At 45.2% G+C, this 21,763-nt stretch overlaps 1 protein-coding gene across 1 annotated transcript in view; it reads left to right on the top strand.

Moving 5' to 3' along the window:
- The first annotated feature begins 813 nt into the window (after positions 1–813).
- The window catches only part of slco5a1b (solute carrier organic anion transporter family member 5A1b), a 99,075-nt gene continuing 78,125 nt past the window's right edge, over positions 814–21,763 (top strand). The window contains exons 1-5 of the mRNA XM_086153461.1: positions 814–1,136; positions 9,281–9,331; positions 16,728–16,841; positions 19,408–19,522; positions 20,248–20,377. Of these exons, the coding sequence (XP_086009587.1) occupies positions 1,046–1,136; positions 9,281–9,331; positions 16,728–16,841; positions 19,408–19,522; positions 20,248–20,377 (501 nt within the window). The 5' untranslated portion in view covers positions 814–1,045. The remainder of the gene's footprint in view (positions 1,137–9,280; positions 9,332–16,727; positions 16,842–19,407; positions 19,523–20,247; positions 20,378–21,763) is intronic.

Raw genomic sequence — 21,763 nt, 5'->3', positions numbered from 1 at the left:
CACAGCGGTGAAACACAACGGATCGACTTTCCTCCGGCCTTCACAACAATAGCATGGATGTGTAGAGTATTTCAGAAAATAAAATATAATATCCACATGCTGGACACCTGAGGCCTTTTTCTGTGAGAAGATCAACAATGTAACATTACAGTGTTGACCCATTGACAAAGAACACAAAATTGAATTAAATTGAAAAGTAAATAATGTACCAATACATAGTTTTCTACCACGCGTTGATCAAAATCTGTGATTTTTCGTCATTGAATATTTGCTTTAATATAACATTAGTGATATTAATTAACATATACACACATTGTATATTACATGCATATTATCATACACATATTACACTATATCTATACTAGATACATAATATTTAGATCTGTGGTGTGTTTTGGGAGCAAAAAAGTCTCGGGCTATGGGGTACAATGAAAAGGTACTTCTACCATTGCTGATCCAGGAAACATTACAGCATCAACACTAAATTAAATTGAAAATCAAATAATATAACAAAACAAGGTTTACTCCCACATGTCATCTAAAGTACACGCATTTTTTTATACTATCGAATATATTGAATTTCAATAACATTTCTGATACTGATGATAATAATTTTCAGGATAACATTTCTACCATTTTTTTAATTATATACTTCAATTATGAGCTATCACATGTTCAACTACTGATGAATCATTAACACCAGAAACAACGATATATAATCCTTTATTATTATTATTATTTTAATTTAAAACTACCGTGCTTTTATTTTGAAAATCCCCACCGGAAGCTGCTCCCTCCGGTCCGCTGTGTGGAGATCTTCGCTCCTCCGCCAGCAGCAACAGCAGCGGCAGCAGGAGGAGCAGGAACGCCCTGCATCCTCTCCTCTTCCTCTTCATCATCCATCCATCCATCCATCCATCTATCCATCTATCCACCGCGGTGCCTCCTCCTTCTCCTGGACCTCCACTTTCTCCTCCACCTTCTCCTCCTCGGGAGGGATGACATTGTAGAACCCCTGGAGGAGAAGAAAGATCTCAGCGCAGGCATGATCTCCTTGACTTCCTCCTCCTACCTCCTCCTCCTCTTTCTCCTCGCCTCCCGGAGCTGCTCCCCCGCTTCTGCCGAGAGGAGATTCGGTGAGTAAATTATGGGATGCATCCCCCCCCTACACTCCCCATCCCTTCGCCGACAGCCATTTTTATTTATGTATTCATTTTTTATCTTTAAAAACAAAACAAACAAAAAAAAAAACATCGATCCTCATCGATTTTCGATCTGCTTCCGGCTCCTGATCCGTGTTTTTACACACGCCGGAAACGGAAGCGTCCGTTATCCCGACGTACGTAATAAGTGTTTAACTACGGTGTAATAACACGGTAATAAATGCGTTGTTTCATCGTAAGGGTTTTTTTTATAGGAGATGGAAAAAAGGGTGGAAGCGGTGGACTTTATTTATAACTATTATTTAAACAAAAGAAAGTCAAAATCAATTAAGTCAATCGTTTTATGTTAAATGTGAAGAAAAACAAAAGGATGTTTCTGTAAATAGATTTATCTCTGTTGACTGTATATATATATATATATATATATATATATATATACATATACATATATGATTAGAGAAGTTTTTAACAGGGGAGGGAAGACGGTAGGAAAAGTAAAACGATAAAAGTTTTTAAAAAAGAGAAAATATTATTGATAAATCATTCATCTGGTAAATGTCTCATATTATATGGATGCAGAGATAGTTTGATGGATGGATGGATGGATGGACACCTAGTGCTAGATGAAAGAAAGAAAGGATGGATGGACGTACAGAAAAGTGGATGGATGGATGGAAAAGTAGCTAGTAGGGTGGATGGATGGATGGATAGATGAATGGATGGATGGATGGATGGGTGGATGGAGGGAGAGAGGAAGGGAGGGAGAGATAGATGGATGGATGAATGGACAACGAGCTTGTGGGTCAGATGGATGGTTGGTTGGATGGACAGTTCGCTGTTAGGGTGGCTGGATGGATGATAGTTAGCTGGATGAAGGAAGGATGGATGGAAAGCTAGCTAGTGTGTTGGGTGGAAGGATGGACAGGCAAATGGATGGATGGATGATGGATGGATGGATGGATGGATGGATGGATGGATGGATAGATAGATAGATAGATAGATAGATAGATAGATAGATAGATAGAAGTGGAGTACCCTGAGGTAGAGGAGGAACATCAGAACCGACAGGAAGTCGCATTTAAAAGGCCGCTTTCGAGCGATCAATAGTTATTGTGGGTCTCTCTCTCTCTCTCTCACACACACACACACACACACACACACACACACACACACACACACAACAACGGTAGCCATCGATCCCGAGTCGGAGACGATTAAATGTCGGCGTTGAGTACGTCTTTTAATGTCTGGGGTTCTGCATGGACAGAGAGCAGAACCTACGGGGAGGAGGAGGAGTGATTGCATAATCGGAGAGAGCGAGAGAGAGCAAAAGGTCCCTTTAATCCATTTATCACAAAACAAGCTGCTGTTAATTACATCAGTTAAACAAACATTAATATTGACAATGATGAAATAATAACAATAATTTAAAAATATTGTAGTTTTCTAAACATTTTTTTTTTATTAATCAATTTGTATTGTTATTATGATCAACAACATTAATATGATTAATAATAATAAGAAAAATGTATGTTTTTGTTATTATTTTATGTACGTTATCACTATTGTTGTTAATATTTAAATAAGTATCATTATCAATAATTCATTTCCTTATTGCTATTATTTTTGTTGTCACTTTCATTATTTTGTCTTCGCTGACTCTAGTTGTAGTAGTAGTAGTAGTACTCGTACTCGTAACACTTGTAGTAGTATGTGCATCCAGCAGACATATAATTAAAAAATACCTAATTTTGAAATATTTTTATGGTGATTATTTACTTATCTGTAATGTGTAAAAGGATGTGTAGAAGGAAATAGATGACTAAAAAAACAGATATAAAGTTTTACTGGTTTTACCAATCAAATGGATTTACTGCTGCTTAAGGTTTGTAGGTCAAAGGTCACACAGATGGCTTCCTGATCATTAACCAGGAGAAGGTCACGGCTGGAGATCCTGGTGTGACCGTCGCCATAGCAACGCCCGTTAACATTTTGCCACGGCTAGGGGGTGTGTGCTTTACAGGAGCTTTTCAGAACCAAAGCATGTGGAGGGATCTATCTATCTATCTGTTTATCTCTCCTCTCGCTCCTTCTATCTATCTCTCTATCACTCCATCCAAACAAACAAGTAGAAGTTTCCCTCTATCCGTTTATTTTCCCTCCGTTTTATTTTGAAATTCCATTCTGTCACTATGACGTCATGCAGGTGATCATCTCTGAGTGTGTGTGTTCATGACTCACATTTGACACCGATGGCCGCCAATCAAGCAGTGGGCGGGGCTTAGGGGGTCACATGGTGCGTCTGCGGCATTTGCACACCTGCTGTGAGTATAAGGTGAGGAGGCCGAAGGAGAAACTCCGTGAAAAGGTCATTAACCTGCTTTTAGGTTAATTTTTGTATTTTTTTTCTACATATGTCTTACATTTAAATATATATATTGTAATAATATTTTTATAAACGTATCCATATGATAGAAATATTCGTAAACAAACTGGATCATCATTGGCTGATTTTAAAAATAAAATAAATTCAATTTATGGTTTATATCTTTTTATATCTTAGTATTTTATAATGGCGTTGGACATGGTGGCATCCAGGAAAAGGCGTTCATGGTCCGCTCGTTGGTGACCAGAATCCTCCATCCACATGTCGCGATTCATTCAATTACCTTGCAGCTCATATTCGTCCCCGCTTACTACGCTTTAGCTTTTTCAGCTGCAGACAGGAAACGGACGACTCTTCTGCCATCGCCATGTTTGTCCCCGTACGAACCCGCTCACTCTTCTTTAACTCTTCGTTAACTCCTCAAATGGCCGCTGTCTCTGGTGGCAGTTTCCCATCAGGAACTCTCAGGTGTTCGTCTGTGACCTGGCTCAGTGGCGTGTTGCGCTCAGGTTCCTCCTCAACGTTTGGTGGCCTTGTCTCACTGAGATAGGGATGGAATCATGAACTCCTCCTTCAGGGACGGACATTTTTGGGAGCTCTGAGGACTGTTACCTCTCAAACCTTTAGCTTACACTTAGCAGCTAACCTTGCCGTAGCAGCAGCTTTCTTTAAATGGCAAGTTGCTAGCATAACTAATGTGCTAGCATAAATAATGTGCTAAATGCCCCTATTTTTTCTCTCCACTTTGTTGGAATGGTCTGAGAAGCCAAAAGACGGACATGGCGTTAGCAAATGTGGTACCGAAGAAGTATGGAGAACTACACTATATGGCCAAAAGTATTTGCTCACCCATCCAAAAAATCAGAACCAGATATTCTAATCGCTTCCATGCCCACAGGTGTATAAAATCAAGTACCTCGACATGCGGACTGTTTTTACAAACATTTGTGAAAGAATAAGTCAGGAGCTCTGTGAAATCCAGCGCGGAACTGTGATTGGATGCAGCAAATTCAGTCATGAAATTTCTTTGCTCCTAAATATTCCACAGTTAAGGGTCAGCTCCATTATAAGAACATGGAAGTATTTGGGAATGACAGCAACTTAGCTGCAAAGTGGTAGGCCCCGTGAATTGACAGAGTGAGGTGAGCAGATGCTGAGGCGCATAGTGCCAAGAGGTCATCAACTTTCTGCAGTCAATCGCTACAGACCTCCAAACTTCATGCGTCCTTCAGATTAGCTCAAGAACCGCACAGAGAGCTTCATAGAATGGGTTTCCACGGCAGAGCAGCTGCATCCAAGCCACACATCACCAAGTGCAACGAAAGTATTGGATGTAGTGGTGTAAAGCACGCCGCCACTGGACTCTAGAGCAGCGGAGAAGTGGTCCCTGCAGTGACAAAGTGCGCTTCTCCATCTGGCAATCTGATGGACGAGTCAGGGTTTGGCGATTGCAATGAGAACACTACTAATCTGACTGCATTGTGCCAAGTGTGAAGTTTGTGGAGGGGGGATTTTGGTGTGGGGTTGCTTTTCAGGAGCTGGGCTTGACCCCGTAGTTCCAGTGAATGGAACTCTGAAAACTTCAGCATAGCAAAACATTTTGGACAATTCCATGCTCCTAACTTTGCGGGAACAGTTTGGGTCTGGCCCCTTTCCTTTTCCAACATGACTGTGCACCAGTGCACAAAGCAAGGTCCCTAAAGACATGGATGACAGAGTTTGGTGTGGATGAACTTGAGTCTTGACCTCAACCTGATAGATGAATAAGAGTGATGACTGAGAGCCAGGTCTTTGTGTCCAACATCAGTGTGTGACCTCACAAATGCGTTTCTTGAAGAATGGTCAGAAATTCCCATAAACACACCCCTGAACCTTGTGGACAGCCTTCCCACAACAGTTGAAGCTGTTATAGCTGCAAAAGGTGGACTGACATTATATTGAACCCCATGGATGAGGAATGGGATGCCACTTAAGCTCATATGCGAGTCAAAGCAGGAGAGCAAATACTTTTGGCTCTAGAGTGTATCTTCTCTGGTCGTAGCTGATGTGGCCCATGGGCTGTAGTTCGTCAACCTCTGGTCCAAACTGTCTGGCCAAACATTATGCTGAGGGACCCACCCCAAAGGAGGGGGAAGAGAAAGTCCAGAAAGCTGGAGTCTGCACACGAAGGAAGGGAACGGAGCCGGCGACGACTTATCCAAGCTCGGGAGATGTAAACATGGCGCAGAGATAAGGCTGTCGGGTGGAAAGTAGAGGGGATGAAAGGGGGTTCCGGTCAACACAAAGGGGGAAGTTCCTGGCTTGAGTGCAGGGGGCGTCTGTCAAACGGCATCTGCTGGTGTTTTGGAAGGAACGCTGATTGTAGCCAGAGCTACATTTGCAGAGGAGTTCCTCGGGGGGAAAAAAAATCCAGATTTGGCTTTATGTTCCTTTTTTTTTTTCTTTTTTTTTTCAAATTGATCCTGGATTCTTGAACCCTCAAGAAGCTTCTAGAACAGGGGTGGGCAAACCTTTTGGCTCAGGGGCCGCATTGACTTTTAAAATTTGACAGACGGGCCAGGACACCACGAGATACAGTACATATAAAAAAAAACACATTTGTTAACAGTACATATCAGACTCGTCTGACATTTGCTTTAAAAATAAAACCAGCTTGGTTTTGAAGGCTCTGACGTTTGCTTGCATTTCATGCACAAATTGTGTTTTTCCCTTGTCGCTTCATGTCCAGCTCATTCATATGTGTCACTATGTCCACAGTAAAAGGCTAAATCACAAAGCCAATCTGTTCCATTTACCTCAGGAAAATTCTCAAGTGTTCTGAAATAGCTCCAAAAATGAAATAATCTCCTGTTTGAGCTTATTTATCCAATCATTCATATCAAGTATGAATTCTGTACCAATCTTTGGCGGGCCGGATTAAAAAGACTAACGGGCCGGATGTGGCCCGCGGGCCGGACTTTGTCCCCCCCTGTTCTGGAAGATAGATTTTTCCTAAAACTATGATGAAAGTGAAACTACAAATAATCAAAATGGCACCTGCGGTTTTATTGACGAAATAGTTTCCCGTTTGCTCCTTCATTCGTGAGATTTGCCGGATGGTCGGCTCTTAATTCCATCCGGAGCGGCAAGCGCCTGACGCTCGCCGTCAGACGGCATCATGGGAAATGTAGTTCTGTCTGGCAGCACAGCTCGCGGATTGAAACCCATTTTTCAAGCCGTGCTCGCCGCTAGCTTTGGCGTCCCTCGGCCGTGCGACGCTTGCTGCCTATTTCACACTCCGCTGATATGGAGCCACGAAGCCACGGAGCTGTTGAGGTCCGACACACTCCCGAGACACTTTACGCCTCTAATCCATTTTGGAGAACTTTCCCCCCACTAAAAAGTTTTTCGCTCATTTCACAAGCTGCAACTTCACCATCTGCTAGGCTCTCCTCAAACACGGCGGCGAAAGAAGTGACTGGAGTACCAATATACTGATAGTACTGCAAGAGTGCTACTCATTTGATTAGCGATTACCCGAGGAAAGCCAGCACAGGTGCCACTCCCAAGTGACATAACAATGGACTAGTCCATCCGTGTGACCTGGATAGCATAGCCTGCTAGCTAAACCAGCTCGGAGCACAAAAGTGTTACAAGTCTGGTATTTGTCTTATATTGTAGTGTTTCCAAAACCACTGCATTTAACATTTAGACAGGAAGAAAAAAGTCACCACTTCAGCTTCAGCTGGGCCTGCTGGGTTGACCCCCGAGGTGCCCGGGGCGGGGCCGAGGCATTTCAGAACTCAGGAGTGTGTCCTGATGCATCCCAACCCAAAGCAGCGACTGGTGTGTGTGTGTGTCCGTGTGTGTGTGACGCCCCCCACCCCCCTGCCGTCTGTTCAAAGCTAATCACGTTTGTATCCAGTCCTACTTCCAGTGTGTGTGTGTGTGTGTGTGTGTGTGTGTGTGTGTGTTAGCTCCTCCATCCCTTTTGGTTTCTACAGCAAGCGCAGGTCGTTTGAAGGCGAGGTGTGTGTTAAGCTTTTTCTTTTTTTGGGTGAAGCGTTGGCGTCACGCTGCAACCCCTTTTTTTTTTTTGTGTGAAGCAACGGTGGGAGCGTTGCCATGGTTACAGCATCCCATCAGTGATCTGGTTTGAGCCGGAGTGCCCTGCTGCCGTCTTTGCGTCAGTGTGTGCGTGCGTGTTTTGTTTTCTTTTGTTTTTCCCCTCTGTTGACATGAAGTACCTATGCACATAGATGTTCCCGCTCCCATCCTGCAGGAGCTGTGGGAGCTCTGGAGATGGTCCTCCTGAGCTGGACCTCCCCAGGAGGCTTCAGAATGTGATCTTGCTTCCCTGTCTGTCAAGAGGAAGTAAGACTGGTTACAAACGTGATTACCCTTTTTAACCATAGCGATTTTGACGACCAGCTGGCGCCAGGCTACCTCCGCCCTCCTTCCCAGGACGCTTCCTTGTCGGAAGCTTCTGGCACCTGCTGCACGTCGGCTGTCTGCGGCGGCACATTGTTTCCTGCGCCACCTGCGTCGGTGGGAGATTTTGAACTGACCTCCTGTGGAGAATACAACATGCCACCCCCACCCATCCCAGAGGAGCACAGCAGGAGGCAACCACATTGCCCCCCCCAACCCTTCCTCATCTTCCTAAGGCTGGCATTTATACTGCATAACTGCCGGCGTTGACTGTCTCCAGCTGATGAATGAAGCAATATCGTGCAGAACAACCACCCCTCTCCCCCGGGAAATGTCAACCCTTGTTTGTCAGGGGTGGGGGGGGGCAGTGGGAAGGGAGGGGGTGAGCATCCTATTCCCTCTGTGAAGCAGAACAGCCGTCGCACTCCAAGGCAAAGTGTCAGGTTGACTTGGCTTACGACTACAGTTGGATTCGCTGTTTGGCAGGATATCGTCGGTATGACGGTAAAACAAGTGCTGTGGAGGCGAGCGCTAGTTTTGAAGTTTTGCTCGGCATTCTGTTTGATGCCGGTTGCTTGTTTTAGGCAGACATCAAGCCGTCAGCTGGTATTTTCAAAGTACTCGCTCACCAGAGCCAAAGGCTCATTTCCTTCCTTCATCACACTTCAGCCTTGAAGTGTTAAAACTTCCACAGGCAATTCTTTTCCACCAAATTTGTAGTTTTTAAACTGTTTTGACCACCGGCCGACTAAATCCAACTGTGTATTTCTACGTGAGGCCCGATGGACTGCCAGAGTCCATCGAGAACAACTGGATGAGAGGGGGCCAAATGCACCGCAGCAGAGTTACTCCTAAAAGAAGCGCTCTCAAGCAAAATACCTCAAGCTGGGGACGGACTACATGCCTGTCACCATGGTAACGGATGTAGAACAGACGCTTGGGGAATCACACACTACACTGGTCCAAACCAACTGATGACACCTGAACGCATCACAAGAGCTTAGAGGGTATAGAAACGTGGCTGTCGCTGCTATTAAGAGGCTATCTGTTCTCTCCTTCATCACTGTAGTCCAGTTTGGCTTCGTCGAGTATTTTGCTTCTCCGTCATCTTTGCCATATACTCTCTTCCTTGCTATCTGATGCCAGGTCCTGTGCCAGTGCCAGTTTTCTGCACACAGAGCCCTCCCCTTGCATCGACAGGTTTCTGTCCCCAGCTACCCACACCACTGTCCCTCAGCTAGCTACGCCCACTGTCCCCCAGCTAGCCACGTCCACGGGCTAAACCATCTCCTAACACCTGCTTCTCCTCTGTCGCCCCCAGGTTGTCTCTTCGAGAACGAGCTGTGTTCACCGTATGAGATCTGCGTCAATGGTAAGAGCCTCCCACGCTACCATTTCTACTATTTTTGTTTTCCCCAAACTTTGTTAGCCCCCTGCCAAACTGCCGGGTCGTAAAGGTGGATCTGGGTGGGTTCCTTCCTCCCTCGAACACCATCTTGCATCTGGCTTTCCCGTCACGGCAGCAGAACAACAACCCCCCACCCCCCCCCACCCCGTTGGGTTTGATGTCCGCAGTTGCAGAAAAATTGCCCGAGAACTTCCCGCTGCCCAGACGCGACTTGTAATCGCAGATTCATGTCTGCGTATAAATAGACGCAAACCGACTGGGCAGCCTCTGGGGGCGTCAGGAGGGAGGGAACCCTGCTGAGAATCAACCCAGAACACTCAGAGAGGAAGGAGAGGCTCCAGATTGAAGGGATTTTTGTAGAAGCATACAATTTGCATGTGTTTCAAGGTTCGGCTCCTGAGAGGTCATTCTGATGTTGTTGAAGTCTTCTGAAGCCGGCCCTCCACGGCTAACTAGCCCCTTCTGTGTTTGTTAGCTTAGCTCCACTTCTGCAAAGCTTTGCAGTTGGTCCTTAGGTGTTAGCCCTGCGTTCATTTGCCTGGTCGCCTTCTGCTGCCTCGTCCCCCCCGATCTAAACTTTTCAAGGAGGCTTAATAATTCCAGCTCACTCTTCATGATTAGCTTTTCCTCCCACCTGCTTATTCCGGTGTCTTAGAATGAAGTTTTGTAATTTCTCAAAGGGCTACCGGACAGCACTCCTCCTAAATCCAACTCTCGTCCTGGAACCTGCTTTGTCAGGACATCCTGAATTATCCAAAAGATTCTTCGTCAGCGGTTATAACTTGTGCTCTCTGTCCACCGCTCCTCACTGTTCTGTCCTGAGGCCTGATGATAGCTTCCAGAATGTCTCTCCATCCATAAATACGAAAAGTCTCGCTTTACGAAACCTCAAAATTTTGCCATTAGCTATATTTAGCTCTGCTATCCGGATACCGTGGAGGAGGAGATCAGTTCTGGGACGCTAAAATAATCTTTAGCAGTGGCTTTACGTGGTTCTGTGGGTGCTGGGTTATTCATAGAATTTTTGTTTTAATTCCTGTCTGGAGTTTTTGCCCCAAATAAACACAGAATTTTTTTCCCAAAGAGTGCAGGATGATTTTGGGGCTGGAGAGCGGATCAATGGGGTTACACTAATTTCGATGGGAATCACTGATTCCGTCAAAAATTTCCGTCAAAAAGTTTGCACTTTTTTTTGGTTTGTAAACCAATTGCCATCAGGAAATGTCTGCTCCCAAACTGAGGAATCCCTGTCCAGGTCTCCAGCTCCACAGATGACCCTTCTTCACTGAGAGTTCCGCCAATTAAACAAGCTCATCCTGTTGTCCTTCTACACAAGCTAGCTTCTCCGAATGTATAGCATATGCAGTCATCAGTTTTAGAGTCTCTGAGTTGCCCGCTGCCAGGCAGCAATTTTGAATTTCAACCTGCAATGGAGCCATTTACATGGACCTAAGGGACAAGTTCTCGCCCTTTGGCCACAAATAGTGGACTATGTGCTAGAACCTGTGGAGAACCGGCAGAAATCCAGGTCCTGATCAGCCAGCAGGCTCGTGTCAGCACCTCGGCCGGCGACGCTGCCAGAACAAGAGCTGGCCGGCGGCCCAGCCTTGGCGGTACCGCCGGGCTCTGGCCTGATTGGATCACCTGGCATCCATATCTGTGAGGGCTGGGGCGCTTTTGAGAGCCCCGAACACAGGAAGTGACGGCTGGCGAGTTAATGAGGACAAAGACATCTCGGGGAGTCTCGGGTTCCCGCTTTGAAAACGGGACCAGGACGTCCGTGAAGGTTGAAAAGCTGGCAAATGCGGAAAGAGGTGGCCGAAAACTACGAACATGGTGGAAAAGCACTTCCCAGGAAGGAGGATGTGAGGACACAGAGCACGGGTCCAAAGGCGCCTTTTTTTTTTTTTTTTTTTTTAAATCCTCACTATGATTTTGAATTTTAGCAAAGGGCATGCATATATTCTCATTCATTCACTCAGTATCTAAAGCACTTTGCCTGCAGTTAGGGTTGGGGATCACCGCTGTGATTGGACAAGGAGCCAGGTTCACCCTGGACCCGCCAATCCCAGGGACACATACTGTATTGAGACATACAGCCATTCACTCATTCATTCACATGAAATATACAGACATACAACCATTCACCCTCTCATTCATGCATTATATGGAGACATCCAATGGTATGTCATATAGTGACATGCGAGCTTTCACCCTCTCACTCATGACACTCAACCATTCACCCTCTCATTCACATGTCAGGACAAATCAGAGTCTCCGTTATATGATGTGGATGAGAGGGTGAATGTCATCTGTCTCTAAGTGGTGGGAATGAAAGGGTGAATGGCTGCATGTTTCTATATGTGTGCCTGTGATTGGTCCAGGATGAGCCCCGCCTCTCGCCCAATCACGGCTGAGATAGGCAGCTGAGATCGTGCAGGATAAGCTGTGATTGAGAATGAATGAATGAATGAATGAATGAACAAACATTTCTTATGGTATCATACATACGACAAACATTCCTCAGATCCATAAACCTTCAATTAGCTCAACTTTAAATTCTGACCTTTTTGTTTCAACGCTCTTGTTGCTGTTTTTTTTTTTTATTTGTGTGTGTGTGTGTGTGTTTGTGTGTGTGTGTATGTGTGTGTGTGAAGGCATTCACACACACTCTCTCTCTCTCTCTCGGTGGTCCATCTTGTCCGATGATGACAATCCTGCCTCTGCTACTTGTAAGTTTTGCTGCGCCTGTGGAATCCAATCCTTGATCCACACTGCCTGCCGCAGTCAGGGCATGTGAATCCACAGGCTGAGGTTAAAGATATAGTGCTGGCCTCATGTCTCCTTGTGCGTTTCTTCATTCATATATCAGTTCAATTCTCCTCAAGTCTGTGCACACCTTGTTGACTGAGCCTACGCCAGGCGGAGCGATTGGTGGCAGCCTCCTCCAGCTGGGTTGGCTTCAGGCTGCACTTCTTCATCTGGATTTTCAGTTGGTCCTTGTATCGCCTTTTCTGGCAACCAGCAGAGCGGCGGCTAAGATGTAATTGGCTGTAGAGAACTTTCTGCGCTAGGAGATCTTCGGGCATCCTGATGACATGGCCAACCCAGCAGAGCCGCTGCTGGCCGACTGTGGCCTCGATACTGACATAGTTGGTCTTGCGGAGACCAGAAGACCTGTGGAGACTTGTGTGGGGCACGCGGTCCCTCCGGGATATAACAAGATGCCTTGTAGGTAATGTGATGTGGAAGGCCTCGAGCATCCTTGTGTGTCATGTGTACAGTGTCCGTGTTTCACAAGTGTAGAGGAGTGTTGTTAGGACTACTGCCTGGTAAACAGATACTTTAGGTTGAGGAATTGTTGTGAAAGACCCCATGTCTGAGTCGCCCAACAGAAGATGATGATCCGGTTTTGAATCTCCCTTGCCATGCTGCAGTCACTGGAGAGGAAGCTGCTAAGGTATTTAAAAGATTCAGTAATTGCAAGGGGCTGGTCTGAGATGGTGAAGGTTGGTGGGTGAGGTGGGGGAGTAGCTGCCCACTGGCACAGTACCTCGGTCTTTGCTACATTTACATAGAGACCCAGTCTGCCTCGGGCACTTGCAGCAGCTGTGAGTACAGCTTGAAGTGCTTCTGGTGAGTGGGCCACAACTGCACACTCGTCTGCATACTGGAGCTGGATGATGTGCTTGGAGGTTACTTTTGTGACAACCTGAAAGCTTTTGATGTTAAAAAGGTTTCCAAAAAACCTGAAGTCCCCCGTAATCCCACTGTCCTACTTAAGTTTTTCACATAGCAGCAATGCCACAGATAGCAGGAAGATATTAACCCTTGTGTGGTGTTCGGGTCTGTGGGCACACACACACACACACACACACACACACACACGAAAGTGTAAACGGGTCCCACAGACCCGAACACCACACAAGGGTTAAAAAGTACTGGAGCAAGGACACATCCCTGACACACACCAGTACAGACCGTGAAAGGGGCAGATTCCTGGCCTTTAGTAGTGACGTGTACCATCATCCCAGTGTGGAACTGTTGGAGTGTTACAAACTTTCTTGTGCAGACGTATTTCAGGAGGATCCTCCATAGGAGCTCCCTGTTGACGGTGTCGAAAGTCTTTGATAGGTCAATGAATGTCATGAAGAGGTCCTGGTTTTGTTCTCTGCACTTCTCCTGAAGTTGCCTTGCTGTACAGACCATGTGCACAGTACTTTTGTTCCTTCTGAATCCACACTAATTCAGGCAACAGCTACTTCGAGATGTTATCCACCAGTGTGTACAGCAGGGCTTTGGCCAAGACTTTGCCAGCAACCGCGAGTAGTGAAATGCCACAGATGGACTTATCCCCTTTGCCTTTGTGTATGGTGATGATATGTGCGTCACTCCACTGTTGAGGGACTGTTTCTTGCTGCCGTATGTCTGCAATAAAGAGTTAGTGTGCTGGAGGTAGCTTTCATATGTGAAGATCTCTGCAGGGATGTTGTTCTTTAGTGATCTTACTGCACATCTTACCTCCTCAAAGGTTGGTGGGAGATTGAGGTATATAATAGTGGGGTGGTCAAGTAAGTCATCCAACACTAAGGGGTCTGTTGAGGAGGGCTTCGTAGTGTTCTGCCCATCTGTTGATGATGAGCTTCTGGTCTTTGAGGAGTGTTATACCATCAGAAGCTTTCAAGGGAGAGACTGAGCAGTTTCTTTGGCCATGGATGTTTTTCACTCTATCATAAAAGTTGTGTATATTGTTGTTATTGGCCGCCACTCATTCTGCAGGGCACGCAGTCTTTACTACAGCTCTACTGCATGTCAGCCACCTCTGCTAGAGTGCAGCTGATGTGGGGCTGTTGAGTACAGCTCTGTGTGCTGCATGCTTTTGCACAAGCATGGCAAGATGTATTTTCACCTGGAGCTTGGTTATGATTAATCGATGGTCTGTCCAGTACTCTGCGCCACTTATTGCACGGGTAAGCAAGACGTCTTTTATAACAGAACTTCTTACAATGATGTAGTCCAACAAGTGCCAGTGTTTGGACCGTAAGTGCATCCAGGATGCTTTGTGTTTATTTTTGAGCTGGAAGAGGGTGTTTGTGATGATCAAGTTGTACTCAGCACAGATTTAACAGCCGCAGGCCATTGGCATTGACCTGACTGATACCGTGACTCCCAATGACTGCCTTCTAGACCTTTCTGTCCTTACCCAATCTGGCATTGAAATCACCCAATAAGACCTTGTCCTCCTTGGGTATGTGATGGAGAGCCTCATCAAATGCCTGGTAGAAGTGGTCTTTCACGTCATCCATTGATGGAAGAGTCAGAGCATAAACACTCAGCAGGGTGACATACCACTTCTTTGCCAGAGGGATCCTTATTGACATAAGCCTTTCACTTATGCCATTTGGTGTTTCTGGGAGTCTTGGAAGAAGTGTGTTTTTTATTGCCAGTCCCACACCATGCTGATACTGTCCTCCTGTTGGGTTTCTCTTCCAGAAGATGTAACCCTGCCCTACTTCCTTCTGGAGGCCTTGATCAAAGAACCTGGTTTCACTAAGAGCTGCAATGTCATCATTGTAGCGGTTAAGTTCCACTCCAGTGAGTGCAGTTCTCCTCTGTGGGCTGTCCAGGAGGGTTCCATGTAGCCAAATTGAGAGGGATTGTTTGCTTCTGTTTTTTTCGACTGCTGGGTGGAATGTCCTGATAGGTGCGCACAGGGGTCTGTCAGGACCCACTGCCACTCAGTCGCAGCTGCTAACAACCATAGATAGCCCTGTGCTGCTGTTGTACAGGGTTCTGACTTTAAGCTGCCAGTGCATTCAGACCTGCTCCTGTCACCAGACACCCCATCGCCACCTGATTTCTACCATTTCCGCTTGCTGGTCTCACCGAGGTAGAGGTAGATACCTGCGCAGGGAGATTACTAAGAGTGCCGCTGTTGGTTGCCATGTCCCAGCAGCACTTCTTAACTGGAGGAAGGCGTCATCCGGTGGCAAGGAGAGCCCAAGACAACCGGCACTCTTTAGTAGTTACAGGAGGCTACCAGAGTTCCAGTTTTCAGGACTACCGCCTATCATTTGCCTCCAGCACAATTCTATTCTGTCAGGTGTGCTCCCTTTGCCTTTTGTCCTCCCAGACTCCCCCACAAGGCAGTGGGGCAGAGGTTGATAAGTGCCACGTTGTATCCACCAGGGTGAGCCTGCGCACTATATCTATGGGACCCACTGCTACTCCCAGATCCCCTGCCAAGTTAGGCCCGCAAGGCCCCAGTTACCAAGTGTGCCATGAGGAGGCCTGGCACGAGTCTTGGTGATGGATAGGCTTTGCACACGTAGAAGAAGACTGATGTTGAGTTGCTTCTTCATTCACCACAAGGGCTAGCCAGCAGCAGCTATGAAAGTGAGGGGTAGCAAGCAAACATGAAGTAGGCTTGCACCTTCCCTCTAATTACTACACTAGACGCATCACACCACCCTGCGTTTGGAGACACACACACACACGCACACACACACACACGCACACTGAAACCTAGACGGGTGGTAAATACAGCCTGCAGTTTGATTGAGGCGACTGAAGTGAGGCGGAGGCTATTTATAGACCACTGGCCTTAACTAGGAGTTATGTAATCACACACACACACACACGCACACGCACACGCACACACACACACATACACACACACTGGAGGTGTGAAGTAAAGTCAGTAAAAGTACACACTACCAGCCTCTAGAGTACCTTGTACCTGTGGTTCCCTGGAGAATTTTTCCCTTTCTACTTTTACTGTTGCAGCGGTAAATGGATGGAGCAAACTACTTCCTGGAACAGGACCATTTCAGGTCGCAAGCTAACCGCAAACCGCCAATTTTTTTTATCGATTATTTTTATTTGTATTTTGGTTCCAAGCATCAGCACGGAGGAGGAGAAAGAGATGATGGTGAAGTTCTGCTGGTCCATCCCGTCCTGAAGAAGTAAAAGGGAGCGGACGTTCTTGAACAGGAAGCTGTCGTCAGCATAGAGTTTGGACATTTCTAGGCGGTTCACGAGCAGAGAATCACTTTGAAACCTTAAAGGAAGCTTTTATTTTGGAGGCTCGGAAACCTTTTTCCCTCCTTTCTTCCTAAAGGAACCTCTGGCCGACTCGGGCGTCATCAAAACACAACTTCTTGACATTTGCTGTTCGCCGGTTTTAAGCGAGGAGGGGAGCTCAAGGACTAGCCAGGGGCTGGTATGAATGAATAAATGAAGCTGATTGACCGTCCGTTGGACTGTACCACTATAACCTGGGGGTGTGCATTTGCTTCTGTTACACTTCTACTCGAGGACCACGTATTAACGACTATAGTCTGTGTGTGCATCTCCACAGATGGTATGTTTGGGAGGTGTCACTCTGTCCCGGTGCAGGAGGTGTACACCTACGACGTGTCGCTGCCTGTGGTGCAGCGCTTCAGGATGCTGCTGGAGAAGCTGTCCAACAGAGGTCTGTACACACACACACACACACACACACACAGAATATAGAATAGTAAGAGAACGTATTAAATAATTTTGCATGTTTTAACATATATATATATAAATAAATAAACATATATAAATATATACACACATGCACACACACACACACACACATATAAATATCGTCACCCTCTTAAATTAATCACCTCAGGAAACACAAAAAACCGAACCGTTTGACACACTGTTGACATAGGCAAATTCTAATAAAGGGGTAGAATGGCAAAATCTGTTTAACTGAGGATGTTGGTAATTTTGCCAGAGGTTGTCAGCATCATGAGGAGATGATTTAGGAAAAAAAAAAAAACATTTTTGTAAAAAAATGACTTAAGCAATTATTTTAAGAGGGTGACTATATATATATATAGTCACCCTCTTAAAATAATATATATGTATATATATACACTGCTCAAAAAAATAAAGGGAACACTTAAAAAACACATCCTAGATCTAAATGAATGAAATATTCTTATGAAATACTTTGCTCTTTACACAGTTGAATGTGCTGACAACAAAATCACACAAAAATGATCAATGGAAATCAATTGTATCAACCCATGGAGGTCTGGATTAGGAATCACACTCAAAATTAAAGTGTAAAAACAAACTCCAGGCTGATCCAACTTTGATGTAATGTCCTTAAAACAAGTCAAAATGAATCTGTGTTGCTTCCTGAGTGGACACTATGATTTCACAGAAGTGTGATTGACTTGGAGTTACATTGTGTTGTTCAAGTGTTCCCTTTATTTTTTTGAGCAGTATATATATATATATGTGCTGCCCTTATAAATCTGCACCTGTGTGTGTGTTTGTGTGAGTGTGTGTGTGTGTGTGTGTGTGTTCTGTGGGTGTGCGCGTGCATATCTTATATTAATGCTGCTCCTTCAGAACAAACTGCTACTGGAAGATTTATGATCTTAATAAAGAAATATTCCTGAGATACTTCATAAAGTATTCCTCTGCCTCTCAGCTGGATAATTGCAGTAATACTTCCTGGAGTGCAGTATTACTCAGCGGAGTTCTGGGTGAACGCGTGAGGAGGCGGACAGATGAATCACCTTTGTTGTGACTTGAATGGATTCCGGAGGAGCAATGGTGTAAGCACCCTGCGGTGCCACCAGGGGGCGGTAGTGTTCTGCAGTGTTAAATTTTATTTTTATTTAATTACTTTTTTTATGAATTGCCCTTACCCGACTGTGCATCTAATTAAATAACAGTGCAGTAAGTTTGAACTTTTTATTTTAAAGAGGCCAGATTACCACCTGGTCAGAATGATTTTTTCTAACCCCCCCCCAAAAAAAAAACTAAAGGGATGCTGCAAGAATTAGCTTGTATTAAAAAGTTAGTTTAGTTAGTTAGTTGTTCGCTGTACAGCACATTAAAAGAAATTGGGGTGCTGCTTTTATTTTGAAAGGTCAGATTATCACATGGTCAGAATTAAAACTTAAAAATTTAAAAATAATCCAAGGGGATAACATGGCTGCAGGACTTAGTTTCCATGTAAAGTTAGTTTACTTCGTTTTACGTAATAATGAGCTGTGCTTTTTATTTTGAAAGGTCAGATAATCACTTGGTGCTTTTTGGATAACGCCCCCCCCCCCAAAAAAAATATCCATAAAGGCCTTGAATGGGCGAATTTTGTCAAATGGCCCCCAACTCGGTGCTAATTAAATAGCATGCACAATAGAAAAAAAAGAGAGTGTGCTTTTATTTTTGAAAGGTCAGACTTTCATCCAGGGCAATCAGCCTTAAATCAATATTTTCTATTTCGAAGGAAAAAAACGTTCAATTACAATTTTTTTTTCAAGAACAAAATCTTTTTAATAACAAAATAACTTATTTGCAATAACAAAAAATAACTTTTTTCAATTAAAAATTCTTGAAAAAACTTTTTCGATTACAATTTTTTTCAAGAGCAAACAAACTTTTTTTCAATAAAAAATAACTTTTTTTCAATGACAAAAAAATCTAAAGGGATTTCACTTCGTTACTTTTTTGGGGGGGGTTATTGGTGCATTGCCATTTATATTGGCTGTATCTAATTATCATCTGGGCAGAACTCAAACAGTTTTTTTTAATTAACCCCACCCGAAATAATCAAACGGGATGATTTTTTTTTTTTTTTTTTTTTAATGGCCTTTTTGGTTTCCTTCATGGTGCGTCTTGTCCTGAGCTCTGCTGCGGTTCCTTTCTGGTTTGGAGGTGAAGATCTGACAATGGCCGCTTTATTAGGAACACACTGCCAGCATTGGGTTGGACCTCCTGCTGCCCTCAGACCCACTCCGAGGAGCCGAAGACGCTCCTTGGAGAAAAACGAGATTAAGCAAGATACTGAAATGACTCTCCCTTATGAGTCTTTAGGCTTGTCAATCAAACCCAGAACCAGGAAGTGACCGTCTCCGCGTTCCTCCCTAGAACCACAGGAGCGCTAACAGAGCTAATCCTGGTTTCCCTTTCTAGAGGGCCGTCCGGCCCGACGCTGCTGGGCGTTTGACCCGTTAGCATTAGCATTAGCTTTCACGTTTGTCCCACAGGCCTGACGTGGGAGGATGAGGCCACACAGCAGGTTCTGTCCCGGGAGCTGTCCAAGCTGAGGCGGACCCCCCACCGGCTGACCCCAGGCGGACCCCTGCACAGAGCCGACACCAGGTCTGACCCTCGCTGCCAAATATGGCTACGAAACTACGGTGATGCGGTCACATGGTTTCTCCCGGCATCCCTGGTTTACCCGGCGAGCGTTTGTAGGGCAGCGGGAAGCATGTCTGGAAATGAGAGGGTGAATGGAGATGTGAATGAGTGAGTGAATGGTTGTGTGTCTGTATGACATGTGGATGAGATGGTGAATGGTTTGGAAATGATGTGTGATTGAGAGGGTAAATAGCTGTGCTCCTATTATGTTTACATGAATGAGTGAATGGTTGTATTTCTCTATATAATGTGAGGATGAGAGGGTGAATGGTCATATGTTCATGTTCTCTGAGTCAATGAATAAATGAATAGTTGTACGGCTCTATATAGAATGGTTGTGTGTCTCGAGATTGTGTGTCTCTAGAGTGAACAAATGAATGGGTGAATGGTCTCTATATGATGTGAATGAGTGAGTGAGCGATAAAAGAAAATTCATTTTGATCATTTTATGTCAGTTGAAGCAAAATGTCTGCTCACACATTGAGGTTGATATTTCATAGAAAGCTTAAATAGTAACCGATTAAGGTTACAGTAACAATGTAGTACTGTAGTAATAACAGTAATAACGTAGTAATATCATAGTAATAGCAATAATAACGCTCATCAGTGCAGTTTAGAAGTTAAATTTAATAAATTGTTTCAAACACACACACACACACACACACAAACCTATCTGCTGTGTCCAGGCTGCCGGCTGAGGCCCTGGACCCCGTGGACCGAAGGGTGAAACCCGTGGAGGTTGAGCTCGGCAGGAACCTCCAGATGTACCTGCAGCGCCTCGGCCTCCTGCCCAAGGCCTCCTCAGCTGCTGGACAGGTGAGGCTGCTGAGAAAACACACCCACCTCCAGGACCTGTCTGTGTGTGTGTGTGTGTGTGTGTGTGTGTGTGTGTGTGTGTGTGTGTGTGTGTGCGTGGATGAACGAGTGAACGATGTGTTCAAGGTGGCCAGGAAATTTGAACTGTCAGTTGTTAATTTGTTGTTGCTAACTCTGAGGTTAGAAAAAGGTTCTCACCCGCTTCCGACCAGGTTCCCTCTCTTCGGGTTCTCCAGGTTCCCCATCTTCAGTCCTCAAATTCATCAGGTTCACTGAAGACTCTTATGAACTGTAGATGTGAATGAGAGGGTGATGATTGACAGCTGAGGTGACTAGGTTAAGCCCCGCCTCCCTCCCCAGTGTCAGCTGCGAATGCCCCCCGCCCACACAATCACACACACACATACACACAAACACAGTGTGTGTGCAGGTGGAGCACCCCCCCCGCCCCCATGTCCGTTCCCGTTCACCACCACCTGCCTGTGCTTGGTGCACGAGCACACACGCACACACACACACACACACACACACACACACACACACATTTCGGCTCCCGCTCGTTTGAGAACGGGCACAAAGACACACACACACTCATGGCAGGGCGTCCCATTGTGCCCCCCCCACCCTTTCGTAAATGATGGTTTCTCCCAGCATGACTGTCAGAGGCCAAATAATACCAGCGGAGAGTTGAGGAGTTCAACGCCCTAATTAATTCCCCCCCCCGCTCCCCCGCCGCCATCTCCAGGGGTGTGAGGGATAAAGATGGGGGCGGTTACTGGGGGGGGCTCGCTGTTGCAAATCATAAATACCGGTTGTGACAGTTGGGGCCCCTCAACAGATTGGCATCACTTTCGTCGTTCAATTTATTAGATTTTTATTTTTTTAAATTCTTTTAATTTTAAGTTATTTTCTGCATCATGTTTATTACAAATGTATTCTTCCTTTTTTGCAGATATTGAAGCATCAATGCATCCTTTTTTTTAATGATTATAAAAATAAATTTTATTGTAAAATTAGTATTTTAGAATCGTTGTGGTTATCAGATAAATTACCACATTCTTATTTTGTTTACGTTCAGGGTCCGACGTTTTTGAACGTCTCGAGATGCGTCTGTCGTCCTCGGAGTTCAAGCTAGTTTTTTCCTCGCTTCAGGTTGTTTCTTCATGCTGCGTTCAGGGTTCGACACCTTTGAAAGACTCGTAGTGCGTTCATGGTTTTAATTGCTCAAGCAAGCGGGAACTATTTTTTTTCTCCTAGTTTCATGTCATTTCCCTGTGCTGGGTTCAGGGTTTGATGCCTTTGAATGGCTTGTGGAGTGTTCATATTTCTCATTGCTCAAGTTAGCCAAAACAAGTGTTTTCCTAGTTTCAGGTCGTTTCTTCGTGC

The sequence above is a fragment of the Fistularia commersonii genome, chromosome 10 (assembly GCF_037954325.1).
Source record: "Fistularia commersonii isolate RoL2024-O1a breed Wild chromosome 10, RoL_Fcom_v1.0, whole genome shotgun sequence".
NCBI lineage: Eukaryota > Metazoa > Chordata > Actinopteri > Syngnathiformes > Fistulariidae > Fistularia > Fistularia commersonii.
This window is presented reverse-complemented; position numbering and strand designations above follow the sequence as displayed.